Below are 19,084 nucleotides of genomic sequence, written 5' to 3'. Positions count from 1 at the left end.
CTCACTTAAAAGTGATATAAATTCTGCATTGTGACGACCTGCATTTTTGTCATTTCTAATACTGCTGAAACAATTTTTTCATCCATTGTAAAGTGGTAGGTCGATATCAGTATGCCTTCATTTCTGTTGCCTGTTTACATGTCAGTTGTAACACAAAAAATTACATTCTGTAAGGGCTTTCTCTAATTTATTTTTGTCTCCTCGTATAGTTTTGCATCAGTGAACATTTAACGTTGGTTTTATCTGGCAACTCGTATCTGCTGTCTAAGTCTAAGGCATGAACAAATTTTTTCAAACCTCAATGGTGAGAAGATCTATACATCACTATATCACTAGCAGGCATATGTGCACAAGGAGAATAAAGCTCCTTTTTTTTGTTCTGTTGAAATAATGTTTTATAGAGCTTATCAATCTTACGGTTGCACCTCCTACACTTGTACTAGCTCAAAAGTTGATCACTCACCTTTGTTCTATTTCTTTTCTATAGTTCTTCACCATACTTTCTGTTTAAATGGTTTCGTAAATTGGTTGTATTCCCAGAATGTAGATATTCAATTCAGATGGTACACTTCACGAATTATTACCCCCCACTTTCTTGAGAGTTCCACACAGATGATTATTGATCTTCACTATTCGTTTTCAAAACAATAACAAAGAACTCTATTTATGCACTTCTGACATTAACAATCTACCAGGTGCGATATTTCCTCAGCCAACAGAGGAGCGAGTGAAAAGTAGTGATTGTTTAATGTCTGCATCATTCGAAACTCTTCGTGACGACTGTGCTCTTAGTCTTACTGGTGACGACAGTGATTAGACAGTCGAGGCACTGTGGTTGTGTGAACAACAACAATCCTGTTACGTTGGGTTCAGATAACGAAGTGACTGACGAGGAACCCTTTGTTGGCACACGGTCACTTACGGTATGATGATACCGGACAACAGCTTAAGAAATACATACAGGATCAGGAGTTTCCGCAAAAAACATTCCTGGGCATTCACCATCAGCTCTTGGCAAGAAGAGACTAGTTTTGCAATGGTGAGAGCTGATGGCATGTAAATACAGCTGTGTATTTTAGTGAGTGTTTCCAGCCACCATACAAATAAAAAACTGTACACTCGACAGGTTATGATTTTGCTATATTCAATTTTGTGGGAACTGGTGCATCCTTTGAAGGGACAAGCTCTGGTAATTGGACATAGCAGCCAACAGTGAACATCATTTGTACTACTGCAAAAGCAGATGCGACATAATGGATTGCACTGATGTTTCATATTTTTAAATCACCTTATATGTAAACAAGCACAATTGAAGACACTTGTAAGTACAATGAAGACTCAGGAACAGAAAAGAACAATTGAGGGTGTGTTCAATTAACAGCAGCAACAACTACTACGAGAATGATAAAAATCATATTTATTTTAAAATGTATAACAGTACAGTCACAGAAGCTCAACAAATGATTAAAATGTCATTTTTCCTGTAATAACTGCTTTGTATAAAAACAGCCTTATTTACATTGTTTTCCTTGTTACTAGTAAGTATGCCCACACATTTGAAGATGGCAGTCTGCATAATGCACATTCATGAATCCGTGTTGTTAAAGTATGTAATTTTTACCATAAGGATATGATTGGTATGAGGTACCCAAGACTGAGTGTTGGCTGTCATCACTGGAAGAAAAATAATTTCCTCTCACATGTCCCCTCCTCCAAGTGGCCACTCTATTAATATATGTTTATAAACAGCATATAGTGGCTAAGGTGCCATCATATTTGATGTTGATTGAATAACTCTATGCAATCTACTTTCCCTCTGGTCTTCACATGCCGTGGAGGTAACAGGATCTGACAATTTTTCGGCTGCCAGTTAAAGATGAATGGCATTATGAACAATATGACTATTGATAGTTAAACCAGACTATCGATACTGACGATAGAGCAGATGCCATCAATTAATCGATAGTTTGCCGATGTTTAAGTAGCAGTAAACTGCACTCACGTCCAGTAACTTGCTTTCGCAATATACTGGCCTGTATAACTACTAATGGCCCAGAAATAAGTTTCTATCAACATTGTCATGCACCAGTGGCCAGCATTATTGCGGAAAATGTGGTTGACATTGCCACAGTATATCGTCAAAAACATCAAATTTGCATGGTCTGTGTAAGCCTACTGTAGATGGCATAAAAGTTTCCTCGGTGTGTTACCACGTCATATTGTATAAAACTACTCCTGGGGAAAACAAATGTTTCGGCCACGATTGCAGTGGCATTCTTGTGTGTCTACTGGAGATGCAGGAGGAGGCCGCTGCAACTGTGGAAGAAACGTTGGTTTCCCCAACAATAGTTCTATACAATGACGCAGCACCGTATCCAGAAAACTTTTATTGACTTATACTGAAGATGCTGTGAAATTTTCCACAAAATAAAATACTTCCTACATTATTGTTCAGAAAAAATACTGGTGTAAACTGCACTAGCAAAGTAAGTTGATGAGGTTCACTACCACATGATGACATAATGTATCTCCATATTTAACTGTGATGGAATAAGCTCAACAGGGCTGATGGAAGTGACACCTACATTCACTAGTAAATTTCAATGTGCATGTTCAAACTGTGAGATTTTCATTAAATTTTTTAATTACAGGTTCAAAGAGATTGCGGAAGTTGCTGATGACTTGGCCATAGATGTGCCGAAAGTGTGGCTGTACTTGGCTGAAATCCTTGGTGAGTCTGTAGGATTATTCTCTCTCTCTCTCTCTCTCTCTCTCTCTCTCTCTCTCTCTCTCTCTCTCTCTCTCTCTAACCTGCTAGCATAGTATCTTCATACCATCACAGCTGCTAAGAGATTATTTTTTTATTGTGGTTTTGGAACCTAATATCAGTATTTTCCCACTCTGGATTCTCTCTCTTTCTGGTCGTGGTAGGAATAAATCTCATCTCAGTTGCCTGAATTCTGCTAATGCCATTACTTGTGGTAGATCGTTCTTAATCCGTATACAAAAATTGATGTATAATAGGTTTAATGGATAATTGTCTTCAATTTTAGTGGTACTTCCATGTTTCATATTCAGTCTCCAGCTATTAAATGGAAGTTTCTTGCCTGACCTCTTAAATGATTACTTAGTCTATAGATCCAGCACTGGAGATACTACAAAGATATCGATATCAGTCATCTTTAGCTCAGTTTCAGCATTCCCCATTGGTTGCCTATACTTTCCATGGTCATAACCTCACTTTTCTCCTGGCTGAAAGACCATAGACTTCTGTAGCTCTACCCCAGGTGTGTTCGTTCTTGAAAGTCTTAAAGACAAGTCATCAGTAAACGTTGATGCCATATTCGGACCTCTGATGGTTTGGTGTACTTTTCTCTGGCTTTAATTTATTAGAGTAATAAAAAGAAGACAAAAACTCCACCTTACTCTACCCCGGCCTTACGTCAAAGCTGTAATTCATCAGGGTGTTTCATTGTGCTATGGATGTTTTCCTACAGATTCTTGATCCTGTGTACCATGTCATCCTATATTTCAATTTTCCTCAGCATTTGCCACACCTTACTTGTGTTCAGAAATGATGTCTTTATAAGCAGAAAGGCTAACCCTAGATTTAAGTTGTATTCCAATTATTTTTCTATAAATTGGCAGAGAGCAGAAACAATTTTTGATTCACCCTTCCTGATCCGTATTCTACCAGTGATGAATCCGATATTACATTCAAACGATTTTTTTGTAAAGTTTGTGTGTCAGGTGGTACAATGTAGGGGCCTAGGTGTCAGTCTTGCATGTGGGTGCACTCTTAGCTTGTCAAATAATTTTTCTGAAAGCTAGCATGTTTTCATTGTCTTAGTATGTGGATTTCAACTACTTGCCTTTACTCCTAAATTAGCACATACTTTCATAAAGTTTACGTGCTTCAGATGTGAAAGTCATGCCTTCAGTGTTCCAGTTCTATCACTTTTCTCGGCTATCTGGATTATGATGCCCGTATCCAATCACTAGTTAGTGTGTCGTCTTTTCCGTACGTCTCGAGTCTGTCGATCCATTGTTTTCCAGCAACTGCCCTGGTAAACATCTGTTGTGAGACTTGACAAAATCCTTTCCATCTGGGTGTAGTTGGGCTTATTCACAAGCCAACAGGACATGGTAGCAATAGCATACCCTCCAGTACTAGCAGTGATACTTAAAAATTTCTTGTGAATCCTTTTGTCAAAAAATGTTACTTGCTATTGTGCGAACCATCGTGTTGCATACTGCAATTCTCTCCCCTCTTCCTCCATCTGCCTGCCACCCCATTTTCCTGCCATGAGCACAAAGTACTGCCCACCTAAGCTGATAGTTTTTGAGGCTTCGTCTGATGCAGAACCACCAACCCTATCTTAACATGGTTGTTGCTCTGAATTCTAACTCCATTGCAAGTACTATTTTGCGTGATACAGAGTTATTGTTACACTTACCTTGCCAAGTAAAACCTAGGTTGTGCAATAGAATGACATTGTGATTTGTTACAGTTCCAATGCTTTCTACTGAAGCACTAACCTTTTCGGATTTGAAAACTGCCGCCACGGGACTGCACAAGTTGGTCGTCGAAATCCTTCGTCTTCTCGTGAAAGAAAAGGTGAGAATGATGAACGGTTGACCTAGCACGTCAATGTGGATGTTAATTTTGCAGCAGCAAAATAAGTATATCCAGTGTGTAATATGAACATTTGGATGATAAATGTAATTTATATCACTGTATTATTTTCCCCCTATGAATCGATAGGTATTGAATTTTTTTTATTTTTTCTTTCTTTTTGATTGTCTTTTGTTTTTTGACTAAGATAAAAATATTTGTTCCAGGGTCCTGGCTGGGTAAGGCAGAGGTGGGACATAGCTGGAATGAGTTGGAAAGATTTTGCTCCTGCCGACAGTATAGACCGAATTGTGAAAGAAAATGTAAGTCTGTTTTACCTGTCTGAAACATTTGTAAAACTCTGGGAAAACCTGCTTAGTGCTATTAATAAGATGGGTAGTTAATGTAGAAAAAATTGTCAATAAATTACAGGGTACCAATGTTGCACATTTGTAGGTCCCTTATTTTTAGAGGGAAGAGACTTCAAAGGTACCTTTCCTTCGTGGTACTGATGGTGTATAGGGACTAAATTTTTTATTCTGTAAATGATTTAGTGCATTTAAGTTAACCTGTACTTCTACATTGTGTGACAGTATTTATAATCTGTATTTAACCTGATAGTCTTTCTACTAGAAATACACAAATTCTAAGGATAGACTTTTGTTTTTTCGAGAACAAGATTTGGGTCTCTGAGAATGGATGCAACTGAAATTTGAGCCTAGCTTGACTTAAACTGTAGTTTTCTGAACTGTTAGTTCATGCCCTTAACAATTTCTTTGAGAGGTGCTGAAAGTTCCTTGCCTACTTAAGTCACTACTGCTAATGCAAAGTTACGATTTGTTGAAGAGGTGACACTACCACATGATGACATAATTCTTCTCCATACTTAACTGTGACGGTCTTAGCTCAACAGGACTGATGGTAGTGTCATCTATTTTCTGATGTGAATTCCAGTTTGTGTGTACGAATTAAGTTTGTCGCACTGCGGTTCAAGAATCTAGAAATCGTCAGTTTCAGAATAAAAAATAGTGTAACTCCATTTTTTACTTTGGAACTGGGGACAATTGTGAAAACAGGTTTTTAAGTTTCTGTGCTCTCAGAGGTTTTATTGCTATCTCTGTTGTATTGTGTTTACTTTGAAATCCCCTAATAGTCCTCACTGAATTAGTATTAAAACAGTTACTGGAAAGTTAGCCTTTTGGTTTGCATTGTCATACATGTCATTACAAGCACGAGTCAAGATGTAATTCGGTTTGCAGAAGCTGGAGTTCACAGTGGGCCCCGCAGGCGAAGTGGCGCCGTTGACGCCGGAGATGATCCACACGAAGCTGCTGCAGATGTTGCGGCCGGAGCAAGGAGCGCCTGCCACGACTGACGAAGTCACGAAGTGGATTTCTGTAAGTCCAGCTTTTTTGCGGTGTACTTAGTCTTAAAGTAGTTTGCATTTGAGAGCAAACAGTTTTGTCCGCTCCTGCCAGCAGTACACCACCGGTAGCAGATGGCACTGTCTACTCCCCGTGTTCCCTCCGCACAAAGTGTTAGGCAGTGAAAGTACTGGACGGAGGACATCGGCTTTTTTCTACACCACTCCCTTCTAACATGTGGAAACACCTCGTATAGCAAAAGGACTCCCATGAAGATAATTATAGGCATTACAGATTAATGCTGACTGTTATTCTAAGAATAAAAAGTATGAACCGTACCTTCCCTCCAAACACTTTTTTTTTTTAATGAGGTTTTTCAGCAGCTGCAGACTTCAAATTTAGGAGTTAAATATTGATAAAATTATAACAAACGCCATCTTTCTATATATCACACAGTGCAATACATAACTTTGGAGATACAATGTTACAACTTCAAAGCTATTGCTGACATTGGGAGAGCACTCAGCTACGCTGGTGTTAGTTAAAAGCTTAATATCGCGTACTTCCTGTCTCACGAGGATAGAGTGTGTCAGAGGTGGGATTAGTTTTTTGAAGCTATATACGGTTTTGTGTGTTGCCCATCTGCAGAAAATGAGTTAAGTTGTGTTCTTATGTCATCAAAAGCAAAATACAATTAATTGAATAATAGGTGGGTCTTCGCAAATCACAAGCAGTGCAACACATTTATTGCTAATAATTTTTAAAGCACATAGTTCCCTTGAAGACCAAATGTCACAAAAATTGCCCAACTATACTGTAATTATCTGTATTGTTCAGGAATGATGCAGGAAGAAATTGAGAATCAGCTGGATAGCCCTTGGTACAACTGTATGCTTGTTTCCACACCAAACAAACATCCTACTTACTGTTTCTGTCGGTCGTGTAGATTTTCTCACACTTGCATATTGTCAAAGGACTCTTGCACAACGGTTGATACTGCAGCTCTCTCTTTCCTCTGTACAGAAGGATTTTATTTAGTATATAAGTTCCTTAAAAAGGTCCAGAATTTCTTGCGTTACCACCTCAGGTTTGAAAACCCCATTCATCATCGTACAATGACTTATGCTACACAGGAGGGAGTAATAAGTTATGTAAATGTCATATTAATATTCTGACAATGACAAAAATATATTAAAGGAGTCCATACAAAACATTTATGTTCCATGTGAATGATTATTTTTCAGACAACGCATCAGGATATGGAAGAAATTGCCAAATCATTTATCACTATTGTCAGTGGCCTAGAAACTTCGTTTCAGTTAGTTGGGTTGAATTTGTACATATGTAAAACTCAAATGTAATTTGGAACCAGTTGGCAAAACTTTACTCATTACCACCAAGATACAAATGATGACTGTCAAATTTTCATGACTAGGTTAAAATTTGAGGTGGCACACACAGAGATTAGATATTCAGCCGATTAAGTGGCTTTTAATTTCCAATGCAAAGATTAATTGCTTTGAATACATTATTAGGTATGCTGGCACAACTCGGGTAAGTGTGGATACAGAAGATATGGAAAAAATTCATGTGTGCATTGTAAATCAGAACAAACGGACTTTAAAAACATCCATGTATTGCCTCTCCCATATGTATATGTTTATATTACTTTCGTTACCATCACTTGAAACTAAAAGTGCACATTGTACAGTTGTGCACCTTAGGGTTGAATGTGAAGCTTTGAAAGTAGTTATGATGCATTGCCTTGAAATTGAGGAACAGAGATGCCTTATGTACCGTAATAATCATTTTAGTCACCCAACCAGTCAGTTGACTGAAATACTGTTTTCTTGTTTGATGGAGTAAAAATGTTAATTTAGTAAATATGCAGAATAAGACAAATGTGGAAAAGTGTGAGCTCAAGAGGGAACAGAACACCCATGTTGGGTATTAACTCTTTTAGTGCCTTTCATAATTCCTTTTGCATTTCGACTCCACAGGCAAATGTAGGAGACCGGGCTAAGACACCAGAATTCATCCGTGTGCTGACGACAGCTGTGTGCGAGAGTGCGTATCAGGGTAAGTGTAAGTGTGACAAATAAGATCATTAATTTTTGCTGTTTAATACATAGTAAGTAGTAATGTTCTTGCTGTTTAATACATAGTAAGTTGCACAAGTTGGTGTTTTGATGTTTTGAGTAACAATCAGGATTCCTCAGGACATATTGTAGTCCTGAAGTTTCCTGAGAGAAACCATAGTGCCGTCATAGGTGTGCAGTGTAAACTTGTCGGAGATAGTAAAATTTGGGTTGGGAGAAACTTTTAGTAATCCATGAAAGATAACTTGTAGGTGACATAGCTAACTTGGAACTGCAAAGTGCAACTGGCAGTAGGTGGAAACATCAGTTGTCTGTAGAGGTATGCCAACACTGAAGCCAGGCATTGCCTTACAGATGTTTACAAAATCACTACACGATTAAAGATGATGTGCAAAGCAGCTGCACACACCACATTGCAACTGTTAGGGATCTCCTTCTGGAGACTCTACTATAGGGACATCGACAAATTTTAGTTTCACTAGCTAGGCATTCTAATACCTTCGTGGGTGGCAGTTGTACTTACCTTGACCAAAATGCTCCAGATCATATATTGTTGTGGAAGCAAGTGACATCTTCGGAATTTTGTCAGCGAACTGCAGTATTTTCTGAGTAACGTATGGCCAGGAATTGTTACCCTGTAACGTGTCTGTTGGGGTTTCTAGTTGCGCTGTACATAACTTATTTTCTGTAAGTGGGACATGAAAGTGTGAAGCCACAGTTGTGACAACCACAGTGCTAGTGGCTTCGTAGGCGTGACTGTTGACATTGCTAGACGGCTTCTGTTCAAGAAATGAGTTTCGTATACAATGCTGCGAAGCACGAGACAGATTTGAACTGCACTATTAGTGTGATCGTTGTTGAATCGCATGTTGATATTAGGCATGTGAATGTGCTCACCTTGAAATAAAGTGGGGATGGCCCATAGTTGACAAGGAAGCTGGATGATGTACAAACACGAAATACTACAAACAGCATCTATAACATAGACAGACAATTTTGATAAATGTCATTTGTTGGAAGAAGTTTCTTCCACACTACGAATGGTGAACAAACAGATTTTTGAGCAGTGCTTCCAGGTACGAAAAAGCACTGACTGGCAGTGTTGTTCGGAGTGAGAATGCCGTCAGCATCTGTGATACTTCATAAAACACATCTATTAACTGCAATGACTTTCACCTAAATGGATTACAGGAGTGTGCCATTAGATGCCCAAATGTGTGTTTTGTGTTACTTAGGAATAACACAATTTCGTCTTGTTCAAAAACATAAGTTTATTGAAAATCTACACATTAATGCTTAACAATAATAATAAACACTTCTGTTGTGGCAAATAGCATAAAATAGTCTGCATCTCGTAAGACAGATATAATTAAATGTAATTCAGATTATTAAATAAAACTGTTCACAACACAAAACTTAACTTTTTCAAGATTTGTCAGAGAAAAGTCGCACTCCCACTTGTATTCCACATATGTGGCTGCTTTCTTCCCTTTCCTCTTCTCATTACACAGAAACATGCACCAGTGAGCAGGTTTACGTGTGAAAACGACATTTGCAGTCGTTTTCTTGTATTCCGTTAGTTGTCTGTTTCTTACTGGACTGTGAAAAGGAAGTTTGAATTTTGTCACCTCCACTTAGGTACTATCAGTACCAAAATATCACATCTATCTTGCCCACTTTTGTCATTTACACAAGCTGTGTGTGGATACAGTGGTCCGAAGAGAATGTAATGTTGATGGAATAATATAGATATCGTGTGCTTTTGGGTCATCCAACTACACAAGTGCTGGAGCAAAAACAGATTGCTAGAAAACTGTTAGTTTATTAGCTTATTAGCAGGTGTGGGCTAGAAGGGTCAAAATTGTCATGTCCCCGTCAAAAGGTTGATCGGTGTGCGGTACTATTACAGGCTCTCGACACAACTGCAGAGGACAAAAATCGGGAGATTTTCCGAACTACTCGGTTACTCGATGTCGAGTCAGTCTTCAGAGTTTTGACGCCAAAATAGGAATTGTCGTTAATGTAGATCGTGTTACGTTTTTTTTTTTGTTTTGCAGCCGTGGGCTCCAAAAAGTTCGAAGAGGCACTGTTCTCGAAGCACGCGACACTGCTCCAGAAGTACATAGACACTAATGAGGAGCTGGAGCTGCACTGCTTGTACGCTGTCCAAGAGCTGAACCACCGCCTCGAGCAGCCCAGTGGTAAGTAGACGTATCAGCCACACCACACGTAAGTGACAGTCTGTCTTGTTTACTCATCTGCACTCAGTTCTTTCTGCCTTTGTGCCTTGCCTAATTTTTCAGCAGTGACTTACTGTAGGATGTGCTCAGTGTTACATAATTTGGTCATTCTGTGAGATTTAGACTTTGATGATACAGAATTTCTGATTACCCATTATTTTGATAGGTACTCGAAAGTCTTTGAACATTCCTTCAGTTATTAGTTTTTAAACTTTCCAAAATCTGCGAGCTGTCTCATTTTGATACTACAGAATGGCCATCTCAAATCTACCTGAAAATGAACCCATTGATTTCTGTACCATTTTATTCCATTTTTATAAGCTTAAAAAACATAAGCTACATGACAGTGTTCCTGAAAATAGTAACTTTTCACTAGACAACGTGTTTCAAATTAAAATATTAAAATAGACATTCTGTATTGAAAAGTCATTCACATTTTTTGTCTGTGTTGGCCAGTTTTCATGATGGTTTTCCAATGGGAATATATTCAGAATGTATTATACTGCAGTTTGCTTAACAAACTGGACGGCAGCTGTACATTTTCAAAATTATGTAAAATGCATTAAATAATTGGTACTTCACAAATAAACTTGATTTATTGCTTTGGTGGCATTTATTTAAAGGTGCCTTTAAGTCCTGCACTCCAGGCAGTGGATTACTTTTGATCATAGCACATTTCAAACTGTAACTAAATGAAGGAATTTTCGCAAGACTGTTGGGAAACAGTTGATCGCTGTTAGGAGACATCATGTTCAAGTTTTTGAAGGAATTGAGAAGAGGAGGGTACATGATGCTATTATTGACACAGCATAAAGTGATTTCCTCTGTTTGTGTTAGGAGTTATCTACTGCTTATGCCTTGCTACTTACACATTTAGTTTTCCAATTAATGTCTCAAAGAAAACTGTCATGAATCTTAATGCATAGTACTGAAGATGGTTGTCTATGATTGAGGAACATAATTAGTGATGGCTGATTTTTATTAGATGGAGGAAAACAATTTTTCCTCTACAGCCTTTAAGTAATGCATATACCTCCAGGGGGCTCACAGTTGTTTCAAGAGTTTGTGTGTGGTGCACATTGGGCCTCAAGCTATTGCAGCCAATTGTTCCTTTCCTGGCTGCATTTCCTTCACCTTGCCGTCCTTCCCTCCCTATCCTCGCTCCTTCCCCGTTGCCATCTCCTTCCCCTCTCTCAGCATTCTGATTTATGTCGACCTTGCTGTCCACCTGGTTTCTGTATTGGTTGCAGTTTTGTTCCTTTTCCCTGTTCTTTCATTCTACTTCTTCAGGTCCCCACTTGAGGTTTGACCTCCACTTCAAAATAGCTACATCTACATCCATACTCCGCAAGCCACCCGACTGTGTGTGGTGGAGGGTACCTTGAGTACCTCTATCGGTTTTCCCTTCTATTCCAGTCTCGCATTGTTCGTGGAAAGAAGGATTGTCGGTATGCTTCTGTGTGGGCTCTAATCTCCCTGATTTTATCCTCGCGGTCTCTTCGCGAGATATACGTAGGAGGGAGCAATATACTGCTTGACTCTTTGGTGAAGGTATGTTCTCGAAGTTCAACAAAAGCCCGTATCGAGCTACTGAGCATCTCTCCTGCAGAGTCTTCGACTGGAGTTTATCTATCATTTCCGTAACGCTTTCGCGATTACTTAATGATCCTGTAATGAAGCGCACTGCTCTCCGTTGTATCTTCTCTCTCTCTTCTATCAACCCTATCTGGTATGGATCCCACACTGCTGAGCAGTATTCAAGCAGTGGGGAACAAGCGTACTGTAACCTACTTCCTTTGTTTTCGGATTGCATTTCCATAGGATTCTTCCAGTGAATCTGTCTTACATCTGCTTTACCGACGATCAGCTTTATATGATCCTTCCATTTTTAATTACTCCTAATGCGTACTCCCAGATAATTTATGGAATTAACTGCTTCCAGTTGCTGACCTGCTATTTTGTAGCTAAATGATAAGGGATCTTTCTTTCTATGTATTCGCAGCACATTACACTTGTCTACATTGAGATTCAGTTGCCATTCCCCTGCTCCCTGCGTCAATTCGCTGCAGATCCTCCTGCATTTCAGTACAATTTTCCATTGTTACAACCTCTGGATCGACCACAGCATCATCCGCAAAAAGCCTCAGTGAACTTGCGATGTCATCCACAAGGTCATTTATGTATATTGTGAATAGCAACGGTCCTACGACACTCCCCTGCGGCACACCTGAAAGAAGTCTTACTTTGGAAGACCTCTCTCCATTGAGAATGACATGCTGTGTTCTGTTATCTAGGAACTCTTCAATCCAATCACACAATTGGTCTGATAGTCCATATGCTCTTACTTTGTTCATTAAACGACTGTGGGGAACTGTATCGAACGCCTTGCGGAAGTCAAGAAACACTGCATCTACCTGTGAACCCACGACTATGGCCCTCTGAGTCTCGTGGACGAATAGCGTGTGCTGGGTTTCACACGATCGTCTTTTTCGAAACCCATGCCGATTCCTACAGAGTAGATTTCTAGTCTCCAGAAAAATCATTATACTCTAACATAATACGTGTTCCAAAATTCTACAACTGATCAATGTTAGAGATATAGGTCTATAGTTCTGCACATCTGTTCTACGTCCCTTCTTCAAAACGGAGGTGACCTGTGCCCTTTTCCAATCCTTTGGAACGCTACTCTCTTCTAGAGACCTTCGGTACACCGCTGCAAGACGGGGGGCAAGTTCCTTCGCGTACTCTGTGTAAAATCGAACTGGTATCCCATCAGGTCCAGCGGCCTTTCCTCCTTTGAGCGATTTTAATTGTTTCTCTATCCCTCTGTCGTCTGTTTCGATATCTACCATTTTGTCATCTGTGCGACAATCTAGAGAAGGAACTACAGTGCAGTCTTCCTCTGTGAAACAGCTTTGGAATAAGACATTTAGTATTTCGGCCTTTAGTCTGTCATCCTATGTTTTAGTACCATTTTGGTCACAGAGTGTCTGGACATTTTGTTTTGATCCACCTACCGCTTTGACATAAGACTAAAATTTCTTAGGATTTTCTGCCAAGTCAGCACATAGAACTTTACTTTCGAATTCGTGGAACGCCTCTCGCATAGCCCTCCTCGCACTACATTTCTCTTCAGGTAATTTTTGTTTGTCTGCAAGGCTTTGGCTATGTTTATGTTTGCTGTGAAGTTCCCTTTGCTTCCGCAGCAGTTTTCTAACTCGGTTGTTGTACCACGGTGGCTCTTTTCCATCTCTTATGATCGTGCTTGGCACATACTCATCTAACGCATATTGTACGATGGTTTTGAACTTTGTCCACTGATCCTCAACACTATCTATACTTGAGACAAAACTTTTGTGTTGAGCCGTCAGGTACTCTGTAATCTGCTTTTTGTCACTTTTGCTAAACAGAAAAATCTTCCTACCTTTATTAATATTTCTATTTATGGCTGAAATCGTCGATGCAGTAACCGCTTTATGATCACTGATTCCCTGTTCTGCGTTAACTGTTTCAAATTGTTCGGATCTGTTTGTCACCAGATGGTCTAATATGTTATCGCCACGAGTAGGTTCTCTGTTTAACTGCTCAAGGTAGTTTTCAGATAAAGCACTTAAGAAAATTTCACTGGATTCTTTGTCCCTCCGACCCGTTATGAACGTTTGAGACTCTGTCTATATCCGGCAAATTAAAATCTGCACCCAGAACTATAACATGGTGGGGAAATCTACTCGAAATATTTTCCAAATTATCCTTAAAGTGCTCAGCCACAACAGCTGCTGAGCCAGTGGGGCTATAGAGACATCCAATTACCATGTCTGAGCCTGCTTTAACCGTGACCTTCACCCAAATTATTTCACATTTCGGATCTCCGTCAATTTCCTTCGATACTATTGCACTTCTTATCGCTATAAACACGCCTCCCCCTTCACTGTCCAGCCTGTCTCTGCGGTATACACTCCAATCTGAGTTTAGGATTTCATTACTGTTTACGTCTGGTTTCAGCCAACTTTGTGTCCCTAGTACAATACGGGCATTGTGACCATTTATTAGTGAGAGCAGTTCTGGGACCTTTCTATAGACGCTCCTGCAGTTTACTAATAGCGCATTAATATTGTTATTCCCTGTTGCATTTTGCCTACTCCTACCTTGCCGCGTCTCGGGAGGCGTCTTGTCGGGCCTAGGGAGGGAATTCTTTAACCTAAAATACCCACGTGTGCACTCCACACGTACTCTGCTACCCTTGTAGCCACTTCCGGCGTGTAGTGCACGCCTGACCTATTCAGGGGGGCCCTACATTTCGCCACCCGATAGCGGAGGTTGACAAATTTGCACCCCAGATCTCCGCAGAATCGTCAGAGCCTCTGGGTCAAGCCTTCTACTCGGCTCCAAACCAGAGGACCGCGATCGGTTCTGGGAACGATACCACAAATAGTTAGCTCAGATTCCACCCCGCGAGCGAGGCTTTCCATCTTCACCAACTCCACCAACCGCCTGTACAAACTGAGGATGACCTCTGAACCCAGACGGCAGGAGTCATTGGTGCCGACATGAGCAACAATTTGCAGTCGGGTGCACCCAGTGCTCTCTATCGCCGCCAGCAAGGCCTCCTACACGTCTCGGATGAGACCCCCCGGCAAGCAGACAGACTGAACACTGGCCTTCTTCCCCGACCTTTCTGCTATTTTCCCAAGGGGCTCCATCACCCGCCTAACGTTGGAGCTCGTGTGCCTGCTTGGACCTTGCCAAAGGAGCGGCCACATGTTCACTCACAGGCAGAGCGGGTGATGCCACACGGCCAGCCTCCACATTGACCCTCTGCCTCGTGCGCCGCGAACGCCGCTGAACCCGCCACTCCTGTTGGGGAGAGGGTGGCCCAACTGCACCCAGAGTTTGGGTAGATACGTCCCACTGACACCAACCTATCAGAACTCCGGAGATGGGAACTTGCCCTTCAGTATATCCTCTCTTCCCGTTACCCACCAGGCCTCAACCTCTGCTAATATAAAGTTGTCGCCGCTCATACCTCACCTGCCATTCAATAGCATCTTAGCCTCTGTACTTCCGTTTCGACTGACATCTCTACCCAAACTCTTTACCATTACATGTGTCTGCTTGTGTCTGTATATGTGTGGATATAATAGAGGGAAACATTCCACGTGGGAAAAATATATCTAAAAACAAAGATGATGTGACTTACCCAACGAAAGCTCTGGCAGGTCGATAGACACACACACAAACAGAAACACACACACAAAATTCAAGCTAGCTCTGGCAGGTCGATAGACACACACACAAACAGAAACACACACACAAAATTCAAGCTTTCGCAACCAACGGTTGCTTCATCAGGAAAGAGGGAAAGACGAAAGGATGTGGGTTTTAAGGGAGAGGGTAAGTCTTTCCGCTCCCGGAACTGGAATGACTCCTTATCCTCTCCCTTAAAACCCAAATCCTTTCATCTTTCCCTCTCCTTCCCTCTTTTCTGATGAAGCGACTTTGGGTCGCAAAAGCTCGAAATTTGTGTTTTTTATTGTTTCTATCAACATACCAACGCTTTCGTTTAAGTTGCAGAATCTTTTCAGATATATTATCATAAAAATAGATGTTTTTGATATTAAATATTTTATAATTGAATATAGTCTCTGCTAAATTGGCAAACGTGACATCGTTACATCTTGCAGGCAAAAAACAGGAGTTGTGCGAATGATAAAACAGCTATTAACTATGAATCGGCAGTTAAAATGTGGGACAGTTGTGCTCTAATGACTTGGTGTTCACTGCACAGGAATACGAAACCTGTTGCTTTAGTTTGAATGGAGTGAGTAAGAGAATGCCATGCTTTCATAATGGTTACGACTGACACCTGCCTCTGAAACGAAACACTAAAATTGATTTGATTTGTAGTTGGCAGTTAGGTTTTTCCTGTGCTAGTGTATTATGTCAAATTAGAAATTTAAATAATGTTGTCCCCTCCCCTAGATTGCCTCGATCATTCTTCCTCTCTTTGTCTGTAACGAATTATTACAACTTTTCCAAGTTGCAGTGACACTGAAATTATTCAGTCAGTTTTGAATACATCTGATTATTTTTTATTTAGCAGAACATTTGTTGTGAAATATTTCCCTGTGAACTGTGATGAAATAATTTATTCATTCACTTTGTAGCTTTTATCTGATAGAATAAAATAGTTTGATCTGCCACCCTTGACAAATAATTTTCTTTACATTACATTACAGAGTTGGCTTGTAACAAACGGATGATAAATTATTTTTATTTCTTACACTAAATAACAAAATGTTTTGACAGTAACGCTTTCTGTAAGTTAGAAGGTAGTATTGTGATACATGGTGAATGGCTTCCTTAAGTGATACGTATGTTATCACAGCTCTTGTAAATTTCAGAAGAAATAAACATTTCATTTTAACAAAACCATTGTTACAAAAACTGGAAAATGTAGATATTGACCTGTTACTGTTCGGGCTGTTAACACAACAATTTGTAGCACTTCAGTTGTCGGTGTTCGGTAAACCTCCAGCCTCTATTTTAAAAGTGAGGTCATGTTTCTGTAGTTAGGACTAATATTAGTAGCTAACAGTAGTAGCTGAGACTACCTTGACAATACCTGTGTAGAGAATAAAACAGCCAAAATGTTTTCATTGCCACGATTAAATAGAATAAACTTATGCAGCTGCACAGTGTACTTATATCAGTGCAACAAATCGTTTTGTTCAAATGTTACTGGTTAATTTATTGTTCACAAGTAGAGTAACATGTTGCGCACTTCGAAGTCTGCAGAATGTGTGCAAAGGCTGGAAAGAATATTAAAGTAACTCGAGTGGCAGGGAACGACCACAAACTGGTGGGAACCGTTCCTCATACCATTCTCTCGCAATGTTGCCTTTCTTGTAGTACTGTGCATAGCTTTCTTGAGTGTGTCCACATGCCACATTTACTGCAGTCTGTCCCATTTTTTCATTAGAGAAAACTTCAGTGTTATGCTGGGCAGAAAGAAAGTTGGGCAATACAATTTTGATTAACAGTAAGTTGTTACCAGGCCTTTAGAATCCTGGGAGTGATCTGACCCGGTTAAGTTGAGGCCTTGGAGCATGCCCAAAGTGTTGCGCATCACACTCTGTATCATGTTTTACTCGTTGTGCTGTTGTGTATCTTTCTAAAATTGACAGTTAGCGAATGCAGTTCTCTTACTATTTCCGCTCTGTTACGTAATTGGTCAATATCTCTCTTGCAGTAGATATGCTTTTATATTTTAGTGTTACAGATACACTTTGTTATATATATACACCTATGTCTTTTAATGGGTTCCAGCCATCTGCTGAAACTTTATGGTGACAGCCTAATTTCCTTCTCTCTCCTAGTCATATTTATCATCTGTTCGCAGGTCTGCTGCGAGACTTATTCCAGGCGCTCTGGGACTACGGCTGTGTGGCAAACGAGACGTTCCTGAGATGGGAGCAGAGCAAAGATCCAGCATTCCTGCAGGGCAAAGGCGTCGCACTGAAATCTCTGACGGCATTCTTTACCGCACTGCGGGAGGCCGACGACGACTCGAGCGAAGAGTGTGCCTCGGGCCAGTGATGAACGGGGGAGGTCTCTCTTCTGTCACGGAGATTTCGACTCGGCACTGGGAACGAGAGAGTAGAGCACGGAACTTCGTCGAACGGCCTCTGTATTCCTTGCCTCCTAAGGAGGTCGTGACGTTTGGACTTGGGGATATGAAAATTTATATATACATATTATTATTATATATAAATACTTGACTATAAATACTGCAGAGACTGTATAAAATTAAATAAATTAAAAGTTTTCCTGTAAAATGCAACACGGAGCAAAAGATGTTAATATTTTGAGGGTAACGTTTTTGGGTGCGGTTACAGAATCGGGGCGTGGGAAAGCAGTTGACCTGTCAGTATGGGGTCCCGAACTGAAGTGGTGTCGTTTCTTTTCCACTGACTCCAGCCAGATGGCATGCTTTAGGAGTATATAAAATATATGAAAGATATCGCAAATCTGTGTTGTGAAATGTTGTTATATTGATTCTTACGGCATTGTTAATAACTTCCCTTCTTTTCTCAGTTTCTTTTCAGTTTTAAATTAAATTTGAATAGGTTTTGAAATGCAGCTCGTCTGATCTAGGTCATTTTTTCCTTTCTCTGCACTCCATATGAAATGGCCCATTTTAAAGCTAGAGAAATTTGATGTGGATACATTTAGGTAACACGTTTATTTTTCTGAGAGACCGTTTCGTAAATTTCTGTTGCGTGCACATGCCTGTCGGTGCTGTGTGTACGCGGTGTTACATCTTGTTTTAATGTTAGGAGCAAGTAAACGTTTTGTGTTTCTGTGATGGGGGAGTGAGAAGATGCTATATTACTAAATGTACACATACTTATTATATATATATTTAAATGAGAGAATGGTAACTGCTGCTATTTGTAATGTAATGTAAGATTGCAAATGCAAAAATATGCTATTTGTGTAACTTGCAAGATGTAAATATTTATATATATATACATATATACATATACACACATTTATCTTTTTTTAAGTATTTAACCTATGTTTTTGTATGCACAAGACCTCCTACCACCTTTCTTCAGTGATTGTGTTTATTTAGTGCTACAGTGGCAACTGCTATTGTAATTCCATAGCAGATTAGAGACCACCTGAATTGCACGTATATGGTGCCGAAGTTAAATGTGGCCGCCCTCTCGGATTAACGTACGACAAAATGAATCCTTCAGGAGA

At 40.0% G+C, this 19,084-nt stretch overlaps 1 protein-coding gene across 13 annotated transcripts in view; it reads left to right on the top strand.

The window, feature by feature from the left end:
* Nucleotides 1-18,867, top strand: part of LOC126426744 (eukaryotic translation initiation factor 4 gamma 1-like) — a 656,907-nt gene extending 638,040 nt beyond the window's left edge. For all 13 annotated transcript variants that reach the window (XM_050088722.1, XM_050088718.1, XM_050088727.1 and 10 more), the window contains 7 exons: nt 2,652-2,731; nt 4,512-4,618; nt 4,843-4,938; nt 5,875-6,012; nt 7,980-8,058; nt 10,136-10,279; nt 17,718-18,867. In XM_050088722.1, the coding sequence (XP_049944679.1) occupies nt 2,652-2,731; nt 4,512-4,618; nt 4,843-4,938; nt 5,875-6,012; nt 7,980-8,058; nt 10,136-10,279; nt 17,718-17,914 (841 nt within the window). In that variant the 3' untranslated portion in view covers nt 17,915-18,867. The remainder of the gene's footprint in view (nt 1-2,651; nt 2,732-4,511; nt 4,619-4,842; nt 4,939-5,874; nt 6,013-7,979; nt 8,059-10,135; nt 10,280-17,717) is intronic.
* Nucleotides 18,868-19,084: the final 217 nt, after the last annotated feature.

The sequence above is a fragment of the Schistocerca serialis genome, chromosome 11 (assembly GCF_023864345.2).
Source record: "Schistocerca serialis cubense isolate TAMUIC-IGC-003099 chromosome 11, iqSchSeri2.2, whole genome shotgun sequence".
Classification (NCBI taxonomy): domain Eukaryota; kingdom Metazoa; phylum Arthropoda; class Insecta; order Orthoptera; family Acrididae; genus Schistocerca; species Schistocerca serialis.
Note: the sequence above shows the minus strand (reverse complement) of the source record. Positions and strands in the feature narration are given on the sequence as shown.